Below are 16,427 nucleotides of genomic sequence, written 5' to 3'. Positions count from 1 at the left end.
TCGGGGGTGCTTCAGGTCTTACCTCAGAGCTGAGAGTAGTAAACTTGCAGAGCGAAATGATTAAGTTATCAAAGACGTCACTGAAGCCGTAGTGTGCAGAGATCATGGCACATTTCCTGAAAGGATAAAGGAGAGAGGCATCATAATCAAAATCGTAATTTTTTGCAGAAACAAAAGTCTGACAATCACTAAATACACAAACTACTAAGCAATGAGTGCTCTAATAAATTTGATTGATTCAAAGGCTGTGTCCGAAACCTGTCTACCGATCTGTGGTTCTTACCTGAACCCAGTGATGGCCTTCTGAATGATAGTGTCATCCAGGCTCTTGTCAAAAACATAGGAAAGGGCTGCAATAGTCGGTCCCCAGGTCATAGTGAACAGGTCGCGGTCGTAACTGCTGCCAGGCACATGCAGGAAAATCCCTTCAGAAGAGGCTCCTCTGTGCAGCAGAACACTCCACACATAGTTCTCCTTCACCAGCCCCGTCTGCTCGTCGGGCATCACAATCTCCTCGTTCCTGCAGGAACACATACGTTTATCTCAGCTTATCCCATCTGAGCCATTGTATACATCATTAGCAAGAGCTATTATATCCACACACTTAAAGACCAGAGACATGAGGTTTATAACAGAGATAATAAACATCAGAGCTCAACAATGACCTTTTCAGCTATTTAGCGGTTTCGATTTGTACCTATTTGTGTATGTATATATACACACACATGCATGCATAAGATATTTACACACACACTACCATTCAAAAAGTTACATCGTTAAAAAGAAAGCTGTACTTTTGAACCTTCTATTCATCAAAGTATCCCGAAAAGAAAAAAAAACATTGTTTACACAAATTAAGTAGCACAACGGTTTTAAACTGAAAATAATGTTTCTTGATCACCAAATCACATGCCCTGAATAGTAAGTAGCAGCAAATGATTTATTATTATTATTGGAAATTATACAGCTATAATGTTGCAGCTATAAATTCAAACTGTTAAATACACTTTTGCTGGCAAACGATGGCATACTAGGCTTGATCATTTTCAACCCAATCTAACTGATGTGTCTAAGACTGTTGAAAGTCATTCTCATAATGTCAACAATCTCATATACAGTACTGTATGTCAGCCAGACTGATACATTTACCTTAGGTTCAACTTTATATCAGAATTTGCATCAGCAAAATGTAATACATCACAGAAAATCAAATGTTTAAGTTTGTGAGCCATTTATCCGTTACCAACAAATGTCAGATATAGTGAGTGACTGGATATAAATAGCCTGATATAACAAGTGACTGTTGCGTTCACAGGCCCAAAACTCTCTCACACTGGCTCTGGGTAAGTGGGCAATCCTTAATTTTAAATGTGGTTGTATTTACAAGTTACCAATGAAAACATATTTATTAAACGTTTCACCATTTTATATAATTATATTAAAAGTGCTCAACAAGTAAGAGGTAATGATAACTATACATAAGCACTAACTTGATGGCATTGTAGATGTCTTCCAGCATGTCTTGATCAAAGTCATTTCCTCCATTCACACCTTTGAGATTCTTCTTGAATTGCTAGACAAATAAAATAAAACAACAAACAGGAAGAGGAAACTGATTAAAATGCCTTCATTCCATCCAATTACAGCGACATCCTCCAACTATCACCTTTCAAATCCAATAATTGGTCTCGGTTTATTACTGCTGGTGTCACTTAATAGGTGTTAGTGTTAAGCAGGCTGGTCTAAGGCCAACCTCAGCTCAAATAAACACACAGACGTCCGCTGCTGAGTGATGGCGTTAGGCCACTGTTTTACTGCATACTTTCTTAATGGCAGGTAAAGCAAGGGAAACCTGAGCTCCCCCCGAGAGAGAGAGATGAACAGAAGGAGAAATAAACAGAGGAGTAAACAGAGGGACGGAGGGTCTTTCCAGGGCTTCATTTTCCATGGCTGGAGAGTAGACGCACACGCGCTAGCTGACACAGAGACAAGACAGCTGGACACGCCGTCTGCCAAAAGCCCAGGGCTGCCTCGTCTCCTGCTGCTCGACTTTCACTCCTCGGCCGTTTATCCACTCTGTGCTCCGGCTGAATACCTGCTGATTACCATTCCCACTGCTCCCTGTATTCCTATACAACACCAGTGCTTTTAGCAGGGAGGTTTGTGTGATCATCTGTTTAATTGGATCTGGTGCTAATGCATGGAAAACTCAAGGTGTCCGTGCCGTGGTTGCTGAAGTAAAGATGCTACCAGCTGCAGCCACTTATCTAAGGGTGAATCTTAAGAAAACATGTCCAGGGCACATTTCCCACCAAAATCAAATACAAATAAGAAGAAATTGTGCAATAAAGAAAGACTATGTTTTACTCCAATTTTTAGGACCATGAAAACGTACTGTACTTATATAAATAATGCTACAATGCTACAAATATTCTGCGATTAAAATACACACAAAATATATACACTACCGTTTTTAATTATTATTTTTACTTGGCAATGACAAGCAAAATTGGTCAAAAGTGACGGTAAAGACATTTATAATAGAATTGAAAGATTTCTGGTAATAAAATAAAAGTTGTTCTATATATCTTTCTTTTTAATCATTTATAAAAAATAAAAATAAAAATGTTTCCGAGCAGCAAATCAGAATATTAGAGTGATTGCTGCAGGATCATGTGACACTGAAGACTGAAGTAATGATGCTAAAAATTCAGCTTTGTAATAATATTTCACAATTTTAGTGTCTTTATTGTATGTCTGATCAAATAAATGTAGCTTTATTGAGCCTTCTTTCAAAAACAAAAACAAAGAAATCTTACCGTCCCCAAAATAAATTGATTTTCAGAAATTTCAGATTTATTTATTTATTTTGCAATATGGTACATAACAATGGGATTTACAACAATGAGAGCAATTGTTTTTTGCATTATGGTAATGATGGGATTTTTTGATTCCCTAAATGAGACAGGTTGTTAGGTTTTTAGAATTAGAGGATTTCAGATTCAAACGTGGGTAAGAGTGATATACAGTACGACAACAAAAAGCAAAAATGTTAAATCCATGCTTCACCTTTAGATACATTCAAGTGTTCTTTCTTCAAATGATGCAAGTAAAGTCATTAAACTCTTTCCCCGCCAGCATTTTTTAAAATCATTTTCACCAAATTTTCATGGCCCCCAGATTATTTTGTTGTCTGAATATCTGAACATGCAATATATCAAAAGAAAGAACAGAGTGTCTATTCAAGCTTAATGCATTCTTTTTTTATCAACATAAAAAAAAACATTTCATCCGGTAACATTAGGCAGTTTTGATTTATATGATGTTTAATGTTGATGATCGCGTTTTTTTACATATGCATCTGCTTACATATGCTATCGCTTGTTTCTGCCTCTTCTTAGCCTGTTTTGATCAGGAGATTCAGTACTCTTATGTGTATAAGCACTCCCAACCTAATAACAGTGAAAACACGGAAAGCCTAAAATGTCCATCAATGGCGGGGAAAGAGTTAATATGCACACGTGTGACTGCTGTGGCTCACATCTTTGTATTTCATTTGACCTCAAAAGCCCCACTAAATTGAGGCCAGTTGTTTGAAGCACATAAAAGTGAGGCATGGCTGCATAACAGTAATCTGCATGTGTGGCAAATCTAGACAGATGGTTTTATAACACACTTACACGCATAACATGTAATACACTTATCTTATACTGTTAAGTCAAAGAACTGAAACTGATCTCTCAGAGAGAGATTGCGTGTGTGGCCCTGAACATGTGAATGACTTCTGGATATTCCCAGTGGTAACGGAAACATGTGTCGCTCACCTCCAACGTCATGGGGATGTTCTGCTTTCGAACGTTATGGTTGTGCTGATCGGTGTTTAGCATGATGACGGCATAAGCCAGGGCGAAGCCAGCGTCGTTTGTCAGGAAGGGATTACCGTTCACTTTCTGCACACAAGAGAACAAGGCCATTCAACTGACTGCGAGAATAGCATCGTCAAATCACCTAATATGTACGCTCATCTTTACAGGCGCGTTTTTGAAGGATCATTCACCACAAGAAAAAACATAAAAGGGCACAGTAATTCTTTCGGGATCTCCTGCCAGTGTAAATGTCAGACACTGACTCCATTCCCGTTTCGATACATTGCTGCATAGGGGAGGGCACAACCCCCCATGTCTATGTGGCATAATCACATGAGCTCATTCGTAGTGATTGAGAATGGTGACTAAGAAAAGAAATTACTACGAATACTTTCCAGTTGACACACAGAGAGCTGCCTTTAACATGCAAGTGAGCATGTTCGAAATGTTCTCGGATCGCCTGAGCTGCTTACTGCAGGGCAGATGGATGTGTCTCACTTCCCAGTGCAACATTTTCCTCTTCCCCGATTACCTGCGTGACTAATGACCCCGTCCTTGATCCCGAGTGAACTGCTGTTCCACTGTCCCTAATTACCTGATGATGGGGCCAGTTGGTGGCCAGGATTGCCTTGGAGTGTGGTAATGGAAGAACTGTAAGAATGCTTGTGTCTGTGACTGCAGCGAACCTACAGCCTATTTAAAGAATATATATATATATATGTGTGTGTGTGTTTAAATATATTCATATCAGTCCGTGTTTGTGTGTGTGTGTGGCAGCTGACTTACATGCCAGTTGTCAGTGAAGGTTTCTAAGAGCCGATGAATGACAGGCGCTTCGCCAGGAAGACGGAATGCCTCCAGATACAAGCGGAGCGCCTCGTCTATGCGCAGGCCCTGGAAGCCGAACGTGCTGAGGAAGAGATAGAGATGGCCTTAAAATAACCTTAAGGTATAATTATCTCAACCTCCATACTGAGTCACTTTGAGCCTGATAGTAATCATCAGTGAGAAGAAAATCTAAGGCTAGAAGACCACATCGGATTTCCAGGCGTTAAGACTTGATTACATGAGTGTTTGAAAAACAAGAAGTTGGTGTCGATGAACGTTAACAGAACAATCAACTCAACTTCTTGAGTTAAGACCCTACAAACTCTCCAATATCTCTTACAACCATGAAAACATTTTCATGTGAAATATGCATATTTTTACCTAGTTTTTTACTGCATTTCCCATACTGTCATAATTCTATACTTTATTACAGTACTCTAATACTTTCCTTAGTAAGATTTTTTTGTTGTTGTAAGAAATTAATACTTTTTTAAAATCAAGGATGCATTAAATTGGTCAGAAGTGACAGTAAAGACATTTACATAAATCTGTTTATCATATAAAGTGGTCATGTCTCTTCAGAAGACTTGGATTAAACCGCTTGATTTATATGGATTACTTTTAAGATGTCTTTATGAACTTTTTGAAGCTTTTGATAGTTTTCATAAAACCCAACCGATGTTTTGAGTTGGCCATATGCAGCTAGCCTAACCCTTGCATCAAAAATGTGCTAAAAAGAAAAGGTTTACTTGACAAAACTGTCCAGCAGGTCGGTGTTCCTGCGGTCGCTGATAAACTCTCCGATCATCTTCTTGTCCAGGCGGGGGTTATCTCTCAGCCACTGGGCCACCTCATTATCATCCATGGGGCTGCTGAGCAGGCCTTTCTCCTGCAGGATCTGAATGCCCTTCTTGGGTTTCTGATTAAATTGTTCTGTACCCGTGATCAGAAGCTTTGAAGCACAAAAAAGGAAAATGTCATCAAAGTGCAAATTCGAAGGTTTTAATATTCACAAATATAAAGAGCAAAGAACTGCAGATGAAACTATGGTCACCTTCTTTTTGTTCTTGATCTCCAAAAGTTCCTGAGAATTTGGAAGGCCGCTGGAAAAACGCTGAGGCTTCTTCAAGCTTTTCTTCTCCGCTGGATTAAGACAAATCAGATTACTCTAAATTTGATTACTCTAAATCATCAAATGTTTACTGTAAATCAATGAGTATGTTGTACAAGTTGTTTGTTGCATTTCATAGGCAAAACATCAGTTAAGTACCCGTGTCCGTCTCCTCCTGGTCCTGTCTGCCAAATCTCATCTTCTCTGCCATCAGATGACCACTGGTGGGAGGACAGGCAGCCCTCGTCTCTGACACCACAGCATTCTGCCCATTAGAACCTGGTACAGATTTGCCAGCCTCTGTAAGTAGCAAACAAAAGAAGATTTTGCCATTAAACTCCTTCATTAACTGTAGTTTACTTAGTTCGCTTCATTTACTACAGCACTTCTGATAGTGCCCATCCTGGGATTTTTCATTCTGCCCACCTATTATTGAATCTGTGATTGTATTGACTGAACTGTCTCCTTCCACTGTTGATGATTCTGATTGGTCCAGCTGTGAAGCACTGTTGAGCACTTTGGCCTGACAATGAGCCTCTGTGCTGTCAATCACTGTCAGCAGGGCTTCAAGTGAGAGGAGATGCGTAGTGTAGAGCTGCCCAGACACTGGAAAGGCATTCTGCAAACATAACACAACATATAATAATCATAACTTCATAATTATTAATGTAAGAAACTATCAGGAATTTCTACTAGAGGTAAAACATCTCCTGCAAAAAAAAATATATATTTTTTTTTTAAATAGACTGCTGCAATTAACATTTTGTCAGAACCACTGACTAGTAAATTACATGTTATTTTGATTAGTTGTCTTTTCAGAATCGTGGGAGTATTGTGATATAAAAAAAAAAAAAAAATTGTGATTCTCAATTTATCCAGAGTCATCCAACTTTAGTAGATTGTGAAATATTCATTTAAGGGTGACCAAATACATTTTTTGGATATCTAGAGGCACCAAACAGTACCCAAGGACTGTTTTCAAACCTTAGATCCATTTCTTTCTCATAAGTTCCTGCTAGAGGGATGTCTAGAGTTGGAGTGGCTCACCTTAGAGAGCAGTTTGGTGAGGTCCTCAAACAGGTTGGAGCTGTAAAAGTCACAGTCATAATTTATATAGAGCTCTGTGACAAAGCTGGGAATTCTCCAGATCTGTACAATAGCCTCCAGGGCCATCTCCTTCATCTCATAGGGCATTTTAGGGTTCTCCAAGGTAATGATGTCCATTAGCTTCTTCAGGTACATCTGTGGAGGCATATAAAGAGTGACGCCCTGCATCTGAGATGGCATATATCTCACATCACAGAAAGATCATCATTCAGTCACATACCTCAAGCTGGAACTTGAGATGTTCTCGCATGCTCTCAAAGAGAAGAAAGCACACACGTATGGAGGCGGCATACAGATTCATTCGGTCAACACCTAACAACTAGAAAGAGACACATGTAGAACATTTAGTACAGCTGAAAATATCGGAAGAGCTTGTCGTTCTAAACCCCACTTTTAAACCCAGGTAAAGGAACGTTTCACACTTGTAATTAAAAAGCACTGTGCTTTACCAGCGGTTACTCCAGAGAAGGGATAGCACCGCTTTTGCTGTGTTAACCCCGTATTGTGGTACCTGTGTCCAAACGTGTATAGTGTGAAATGGTGTTAGAATGTAATGGCTAGATGCTTAGAAATATACAGCAAATCATATGCGTGTTGTATAAACAGTAGGCTATGTTTCAGAGTTGGAGGGGGAAAATATAGAAGCTTGTTTCCGCCACAGAATAAAACATTTTTAAAAGATAATTGTGACTTATCTCACAATTGGGCGTTTACAGAATTGCGAGATATAAAGTCAGAACTGCGTGATATAAAGTCACAATTGCGTGTTATAAAGTCAGAATTGCGAGTGTCATGATTCTGCCATCATGTCCTCGATTTTTCCTAGTCTTGTGGCAGGATCATGACAGACCCATGTTTTGTGTACAAGCGCATGGTCTGTTGTTTGGGCCATGTGCTTGTGTTGTCTCGTTATGTAACTCCGCCCCCTTGTTACCCTCGTCTTGTCATTATTGTCTAGTCAGTTTCACCTGTCCTTGGTGTTCCCTATTTAATCCCCTCATGTCTTCTGTCCTGTGTCGGTACATTGTCAAACATTGCGTGTTAATGAGTGTTTCATCTGTATCCAGTTTAATGAGAATTGTGAGTTTGTTTTGCTGTTTGTTTCCTGTCAAGTCAGAGTCTTAATTTGTCATCTTGTCTTAGTCAAGGTGTGCTCTCTCCAGTCCTGTTTTGCCCCCTCGTGGGTTTTGTTTTCTGTTTTGTGTCGTATTAAACCTTGAGTGACTGCATATTGTTTGGGTCCTCTCCTTCAACATCATAACAGCGAGTTTATTTCTCGCAATTGCGAGTTTATATCTCACAATTCTGACTTTATAACACGCAATTGCGAGTTTATATCTCACAATTCTGACTATAACACGCAATTGCGAGTTTATATCTCGCAATTAATAAAAGTCGCAATTACCTTTTTTATTTTTTATTCTGTGGCGGAAACAAGCTTCCATAAAAAAAATGTCAAATGGTGACAGCAAACATGTCAATTGAAGTGAAGAGATCATTTCATTTTTACTTTTATAGTGCTAAAAGTCCATTCAGTATAAAATTGACAGTACAATCAGCAATATATAATATGAGGATGTGCAATGTTAGAGCCTTTATGTAAACGGGTCGCATGCTGCGTTCGAGTAATCAATGCCAAAGACACCGCAAACATGCAAATAAGAACGTTAACCCGGGGTTTTGGAATGTGAAACGACAGCTTATGAATACCCAGGATTCATTGTCAAAAGAGTAAATTGTGAGCGATGTGAAATGTTTAGCAAGATAACCCGGGATTTAGAATGATCCAGGGTTAACTATTTCAAGTGTGAAACATCCCACAAGTTAGGTTAGAGAAGAACAAAGTTTTACCTGTATGAGGTGTCTACAGAGCTCATCTTTGACCAGACAGAGCAACGACTGGTAGGGGGCGATGTGTGCGGCTTCTAGGGCCACGTTCAACAACTGGAGACCCATGTGCATCATCACATCGGAGTTATGGCGGTCATGTGGGTTGGTGAGAGAGATAAGGAACCGGAAGAGCTCTCTCAGACACGGGAGACCATACGGGATTAAAGCAGCACCTGGACAAACACAATGGGACTCCAATCGCACTTCAGGAAGCTTGAGTGTAAAAGCTAGGGCTGGGGGAAAAAATATTTTCACATATGAATCGCGATTCTATCTTCTGCCGATACGCATTGCTTCACAAATTTCAAAAATCGATATTTTAAAGTGTTACATTTCTTAAACTTTGTGGTACTTCTTAAAAGTTATTGATATGTTAGAGTGCTATTAATCACAATATGCCTTCTCGCGCTGCAAACGCACAGCCGAAGCATGAGCACAAATGCTGCCTATCAGATGCATGCAATCCTGAATTCAGTTCTCTCACAGCTTATTGCACTAGAATAGTCAAATACACACACAATTATGTCAAAATGCACATAGTGTGTGGAGTATTCACGTAAACACAGTCTGTTATGTTCTATGGGAACATAAGTTGGGAGCAAATGTGTAACAGTATATTAGATCTGTGCATTAGTTCTTAAAGGGACAGCAACCTAATAAACTGTTGCCATCCGTTTCATTAATTTTAATAAAAAATAATAATAATTAAAATCACTCACTTTTTTGACAATCACTTTTGTATCTTTATTAAAAATCAATTGATGTTTAATTCATACAGTGAAGACTATCCAGTTTTTCATTTTTATATTTGATTATTCAATTTCTCTAGTATTTCTTAAGGCATGATAAATAAAACTAGGCTACTGTACCTGAAAAACATTTTATTTGTATATTCTTTTCTATTGTATTTGTCTTATTGTTCAATTATTTTCCTTTTATTTACCAGTTTTATATTTCAAAAAGTTTTTATTTTTTGTATCAAGAAATGTTCTTTATGTACTAGGTAGTTTTTTTATTACTAATTTGTCTCAGGGCTGCCTTGCTTTATTTACAGAAGACTGCCAAGTCATGTTTATAATGATTTCAGTTTTTTCTTGCTTTAAAGCAATCTATTGTATAAAGTGGTATATAAATAAACATGACATGACTTGAGAGCCAATTTGGAGAGCTAGTGCAAACATATCCATAACGCTACGATAAGATGCTTTCTTATCTGTAGTTTTCTCACCTTTGTCATTTTCGTTGTGTTTATTTTGTTATTGAAAAGAAAGCCAACAGCACATATTAAACGCTTCTCTCAGTAGCATGGACGGCATTGGGATGTGGGCTAACAGTTCTTTTTACATCCAAATGAAGAACGGGGGAAAAAAAAATAATCACCGCGAGGCACGAATATATCAGGGCCTTAAAGTACTGAATTTTGGGAACACTTTTTCTATTACCCTCTCTCTGGGTGGACTGCGTGAAGCGCACTCCTCTGGGGTTCACATAGTCCATGTCGTGAACCGATGCCGAATCAGACTGGTCAGCCAGCAAGTCTCTGTCTTCCAGGACTTCAGGAATGGACTCCACTGAGGCCGACTGGGCACGCTCCACTTCCCTGCCCTCATACTGATGACACCACACACCATATCATACCATCAAGCTCAGAACACATGTACTTGGATAGTTTATTGATGGTTTGAGGGTTACCTGTGAATCTAGTCTGCCCGGCTCTGCGGAGGGTGTCATGGGAGTGGTGGCCGTTGAGCTGCTCTGCTCCAGGTCTGTGAGATCTTCCTTTGAGGTGGTTTTAGAGCCGCCGTCTAAGCCACTGTCAGTGGTGGGGCTGGAGATAGAGGAAGCTGCACTGTCTGAACCTGGAAGAGTAGAAGAGCCTCCACTGTGCTGCTCAATGAAGGGAACTCCACCTGAAATAGACATGAGGACAGAGTGACTGCACATGCTTTTCTTAACATCAAAGTCATGGCCTAATGGTTATAAAGTCAGACTGGTAATCCAAAGGGGTTCGAATCTCAATTTCATGACCCCTAAACATTTTGAATCTAATTGGCTTGATTTTTTTATTTTTTTTTCAGTTTCAAGCCATTTTAGAGCAAATGCATTAATATTGATACTTTATAGATTGTCAAATGCAATTTAAAGACTGAAAAATATCAAGAAAATTAAGCTATATTGCTCAGCTCACTTTAACATGTCGGTATACCTGAAAGGTTGTTGGTGAGGGTACTGGACTGGGCTGGATCCATCTGTCCTGAGGGACTGCGCACCATGTGACGAGGGGGGCGAGGAGAACGCTTCTGTTTCTTCCACTTGGACGACTCACTTATTCCCCCGGCTCTCATCTTCAGCTTCAAAACAAACATGGACTTGTTAAATCAAGCTACGCACAAAGAACAACGCAGGAGGAAAAGACCAAAACAAAATCTCTTGATACCTCAAAAGATGCATAAACACTCATATACAGGCATGTCATTTTTGTAGAAAACCTTTTGGGTCTGTATGTATGCTGAGGTGATTGTGTTTATTGGTATAAGGAATATTAATCCAATTTACTTGATTCTTATATTTTATTATCTGTATGGGGATGCTTGGGAAGAGAAAGAAATGTAACTATCCTTGTTCCAGTTCCTTAACAACTGCATTAACATTTATTTGACTATTTTTGAAGCAATAATATAGCAAAACAACAGAGTGATGAGGTTCTAGAAAAATACTTGAGACAATTTTTTAACCTAACCTGATTTTACAGTAACCCGACTTCCACACTCCAAGTAACACAACTGATTTCAAGCGCATAAAAATGTTTTTATAGTAACAAACTAGAACGTTTGCGATAGTAATGGCAGTTGAAAATAGGGATTGTCAGCATTATGTTGCACTGCATTTTCAACTAAATGTTACCATGGTGAACAGAAGTACCATTTTGTGTTATTAGCCTGCAGGGTCTTTATCCAGATTTTTTTTCTTCTTCCATTTCCATTATTTTGAATTGGTAGCAAGCAGATGTCAAGAGTTTAAATCCCCCAATCAGAGCTTTTATCTTAAATATTTTCTACCCGAGTGTTTTACTTAATCTTCCCAACCTGGCAACCATGCGCATGTCTGCACTGCAAAAAAATAAAATAAATAAAAACAAAGGGGGCTGAAACCATGCAAGTTTGAATTTAACGATCTCTATTACCATATTTTGCTCAAACGAAAGTGTAATACAGCCAGTTTGTGTTCCTTCATGAGGCCGTTTGTGCTATTTGAGTCTAAATAATAATAATAGTGAACTGTGATAAATCCAAACACGAATCTTTGTGATTATGGTTGCTGAATAAATGCACTTACACGGTATAGGGAGTCTGACTATTACGTTGATTTCAATGCAGAATGGGAGTGGGCAGGCACTTAAAAGTTTCCTCACCAGTCACGATTCTCTGATTGAGGAGTTCTTTGCAGAATCATGGGTAATAAAACGATTATTTAAAAATAAGTTGACAATGCACTGATGGCTTCAACAAAAGCATATACCATCAATTAACAACCCATCTTACAGTAGGGCTGTCTATAAAAGTTATTGTTATAGAGTTATTGTTAAAAATCAATTACCATATGAAACTATTGGAATAAGATATCGTGGTTAAAAAACAATTGTCATATAAAACTATTTGAAAACAGTGTCATAGTATTTTAGCGGTGTTTCATACACGTTGGCAGAAGAATGCAGTTGTTCAAGAACCATCAATGGAACCAAACTTCTAGAAGATAATTTACAATTTCCCAACTCTATTTAGAAAGGCAGTTCTAGGTATATTAATTGCATTTAAATGTATCACAGTGTAACCAGCTAATACTTGTCTCAGCTGGTTCTACTGCCTTTAACATCCTTCCAAAAAAAAAAACTGTATTCAATGAATTATTACATTAAACCTGGAAGTGTAATACTGTCAAAACACTATCATAGGTTAACTACATGGGGGTTGTACAAGGTTAAAGTGAGTCTGATCGGTGATGATCTCTTCTTCCTTACCTGCACTCGTTTGTTTTTCCATAAGATATTGTAAGCCTCAGGAGAGAAGGGGCAGGCCCCGGGATTAGTGGTGGACATGTCTCAAGCTCCGAGACACACATGACATGGGAGCACATATACAACTACATGCATGGGGTTTATGTGGGAGAACAACATTCATGCACACACACACACACTCATTATCAGTAACTCAACAACACCCATACAAAGACAGTAACCCAATGCATCTCTGAGAGGAAACGGGGGGAGTAGCACCTCAGCATACATTACAAATAAACACGTGTTACTTGGGGAGACTAACCAAGGGTAAAGATAATGGGTGCAATGAACAGATCAGGAACACACAGAGCATGCAAAATGGCAGTCAAATAGGATTTCTGGTCTTTAAAGAATTGGCAAAAAAAGACCCATTCGAATGAATATACATTCAAATATAGAAAGTAACATTCAAATGAAACTATGGAACCAAAATGAAAATATGAAAATAAAGGTCCTGATGTGGTTTCACCTCAGCTCAACTCATTTGCATAAAGTATAAAGCTAGACCTAAACTATGTTACATTGTTTACCCATGACTGTTCATCTAATACTCCGCCAGACATCTCTTTAATTTCACTTTCACACACTTGATTGAAGTTTCATTCACAAACCCGATTATTTCCATATTTACAATACACGAGATTCATTATTAACAGGTTTGGCTAAGAATAGATCGAAATAGCCACTTGATTTTTTGAATGGATGTTTTGGGTTTAGCACAAGTTAAGCTCTGTTGACCGCATCTGTGGCACAATGTTAATTATCACAGACAATCATTTAGATCGAATTTTATAAGTTCTTACAATTTTACTGCATGTAATAGACTTAAAATGGATGTTTATTTGGCAAAATACTGCTCTTGAATAAACGTTGCACATAGATTCAAAAGTATAAACGGTTTACTATTCTTGTCTGTGACCAGTAATAGTAAAGTTTTATTTAGTTTTTCAAGCACTTTTTTTCAGCTCAGATAATACTTTTTTTGTCTAGAAAAATTAATAAAGCATTTTAGCTAAAACATTCCTGCCTGCAAAGTCTCTAGAATGCTTTGCAATATTGTGGATAATTATTACAATTTAAAATAACTATTTTCAAATTTAATATATTTTAAAATGTAATTTTCAGCTTTGCCATCTTTTACATTTCAAAAGATATTTAAATAGAAAACATTTCTCTGAAAGTGCAACAATATTTTGCAATCTTCCCGTTTTAACTATGTATTATCAAATAAATCCAATCTTGTTCAATCACTTTAAATGCAAATAAATGCAATCAATGTGATTGAACTGATGGAACAAGACAAAATTACATAATACAGACTTTGTCAAAATAGCTTAAATTGTATTGGACTTGGAATATACATTTAAATCCCTTTAAAAAAGACATGTTTTGTTGCTATGACAAATGGTCGCTTTAATTCATTAGCGAATCTCCCCACCATGCATTCAAACATAAAGCCATGCGTCCCGGCGTATTTAAATGCACTAGCTGCAACCCAATAAAACTGCTGTTTTAATGCATGTAAATGTGCTATACCCTCTCTAAGCCCGTCTGATTGGTGTTTCTAGGCTGCTCTGCATAAATAAAATCCTGTGTGTCCAGAATACAGCCTGGGATCTGCGAGTTGGAACAGGTAAACGGGCAAAAGATGAACTCAACAACAATCAGGTATGAAAAGACAGGAGAAGAGAGTGTCTATGATCCCTGAATAATTGCAATGAACAGGAGCAGAGGTTTTTTTAAATACAGAACCAACTGTGGCTGAAAAACAGTTTACTCTCACTAGATACTATTTTCCATCTCCTGACCTGATGGAAGAGACACATACACAGGTATAATAATTATGCAACAGCAACTGACCTCACTTATGGGTATGGAGACATCTACGTAACAAAGCTCAAAGTAAATGAGAAATGAAGAAGGCAGATGGGAAACAGGTGTAAAGGGTCTGGATGGAGAATGGAGATCTGGGGGGGATTTTATATTTACCTTCTTCATGTTTGTGCCGACATAACTCTTGGCCTCCTCTTTGAACTGTGGCAATCTGCCCAAAAAACAAATATTAAGGTTTGAGAGTTATTTCCATCCATGCATTTATAGCGACATTTTTATATCAATATTTTGCAGGTGAAGTGTGAACTACTAGTGGCACCAAAACAGAAACGCTATCTGTTTAAGTGGCCCAAGTGGGTGTGACATAATATGGAACCAACAGTAGGAGTTTGGGCCAAGACTACCGAATAACCAATGACAGTTAGCTCTTACTTTCACAAATTCGTTTGGTGCAACTAGCTGTACAGAAATAACACCATTCAGCTTCAAAGGTCAATGCCTTTCTAAAACGCACATTAACGTACAAGTCAGGGGTTTTCAACACTTAGAATTTGGACCATGAAGTGGTTTCATAAAAGATGAATTTTTCAAAATGAACTTATTTTCGTGTTTATTGCTGCTTTGAAAGAAACCATATATAGTATAAAGTGCTATATAAATAAAAAAGACAAATTAGGGGGATGAAAGGGGGTGCTAAAGGTAAAAAAAAAAACCTTAACACTATGTATGTTATGCCTTTTAAATAATTTCTAAGAGTGTTAAAAAATAGGAAAGATTTTAAATATATGTTTCAATTTGCTTTCTAATGGATGGAAGATGCTATATGGCAATCATGAGGTTAATCAAATTATTTTTTTATTTAAAAGATTTACAGTATAAATGGGTCATTATTAATACGGTACGGCACAATTACAAACTGTTCTCGGCCCAGAATTCTCAGCATGGTTGGCTAACCGCGATGAACTGTGCTCGTAAAATGCGTATATAGTAGCTACCAGTTTCTCGGTAGCTGGCTAAGCTCGAAATTTGAGCGACCTAAACACAAAAATTAAGAAATATCTGATCATCCTTCATAACGCAGTCAATATTTACATCTCATATCATCTGTAAACTCTTGAGTTAACAAGGCAACGACTTTGCATTTGTATTACACTCCACAGTGGGAAATGAAACCACATCCGTGCCAGCTGGGCCAGATCGCTATGGAATGGAACGGTTAAGCAAAGAGAAAGCTCAAATGTTCTTAGGAGTCACATCTAGTTCCCCGAACTGCAATTTAATTAACACATTTGGAATTATCATTCTGAGAAATCTCTCTCAAACCAAAACAGAGGAGAGGCAATATGTCCGAAGAGTCAGCATTTTTGTTCCCAGGGCGTGACTTTCGACCCCCTGTGCCGATTCATTAGCTGAATTAGATGGATGATGTTCTCAGCCCGAACGCATTGTCTGCATGTGTGCGTGTTGTGTGGACACCGCGGCTTTTCCTCGAGTGAGATGTCAGCGCTCGCACAGGCAGGCTGGGAGAAACGGCTCCCGATGTTAACTCTGCTCCGCGTTAATGGAGTGTTGTCTTGCCGGCTTGATTATGGGATGATCTGTGAGTCCAACAGATTAACATCCCTAATGCTTTCAGCAGGCTGCTTAAGCCTCCTTCTGAGCACTCAATAAGATCCGCTGTTCATTACTCTGGCTCTCTCGACCACACACACACACACACACACACACACACACA

The 16,427-nt window shown here is 38.4% G+C and overlaps 1 protein-coding gene across 1 annotated transcript in view; it reads right to left on the bottom strand.

The window, feature by feature from the left end:
- gbf1 (golgi brefeldin A resistant guanine nucleotide exchange factor 1) overlaps positions 1-16,427 on the bottom strand; it is an 87,257-nt gene that overhangs the window by 11,840 nt on the left and 58,990 nt on the right. Inside the window, exons 8-24 of the mRNA XM_056248187.1 lie at positions 14,849-14,903; positions 12,821-12,856; positions 11,009-11,153; positions 10,495-10,712; positions 10,245-10,413; positions 8,764-8,975; positions 7,133-7,231; positions 6,853-7,047; positions 6,232-6,424; positions 5,965-6,105; positions 5,749-5,837; positions 5,444-5,646; positions 4,653-4,776; positions 3,825-3,950; positions 1,491-1,573; positions 284-520; positions 23-116 (exon numbers count right to left, since the gene is read on the bottom strand). Coding sequence (XP_056104162.1) covers positions 23-116; positions 284-520; positions 1,491-1,573; positions 3,825-3,950; positions 4,653-4,776; positions 5,444-5,646; positions 5,749-5,837; positions 5,965-6,105; positions 6,232-6,424; positions 6,853-7,047; positions 7,133-7,231; positions 8,764-8,975; positions 10,245-10,413; positions 10,495-10,712; positions 11,009-11,153; positions 12,821-12,856; positions 14,849-14,903 — 2,419 coding nt within the window. The remainder of the gene's footprint in view (positions 1-22; positions 117-283; positions 521-1,490; positions 1,574-3,824; positions 3,951-4,652; positions 4,777-5,443; positions 5,647-5,748; positions 5,838-5,964; positions 6,106-6,231; positions 6,425-6,852; positions 7,048-7,132; positions 7,232-8,763; positions 8,976-10,244; positions 10,414-10,494; positions 10,713-11,008; positions 11,154-12,820; positions 12,857-14,848; positions 14,904-16,427) is intronic.

Source organism: Rhinichthys klamathensis, unplaced genomic scaffold, assembly GCF_029890125.1.
Source record: "Rhinichthys klamathensis goyatoka isolate OS25496 unplaced genomic scaffold, OSU_Roscu_1.1 h1tg000053l_1, whole genome shotgun sequence".
NCBI classification, from domain to species: domain Eukaryota; kingdom Metazoa; phylum Chordata; class Actinopteri; order Cypriniformes; family Leuciscidae; genus Rhinichthys; species Rhinichthys klamathensis.
Note: the sequence above shows the minus strand (reverse complement) of the source record. Positions and strands in the feature narration are given on the sequence as shown.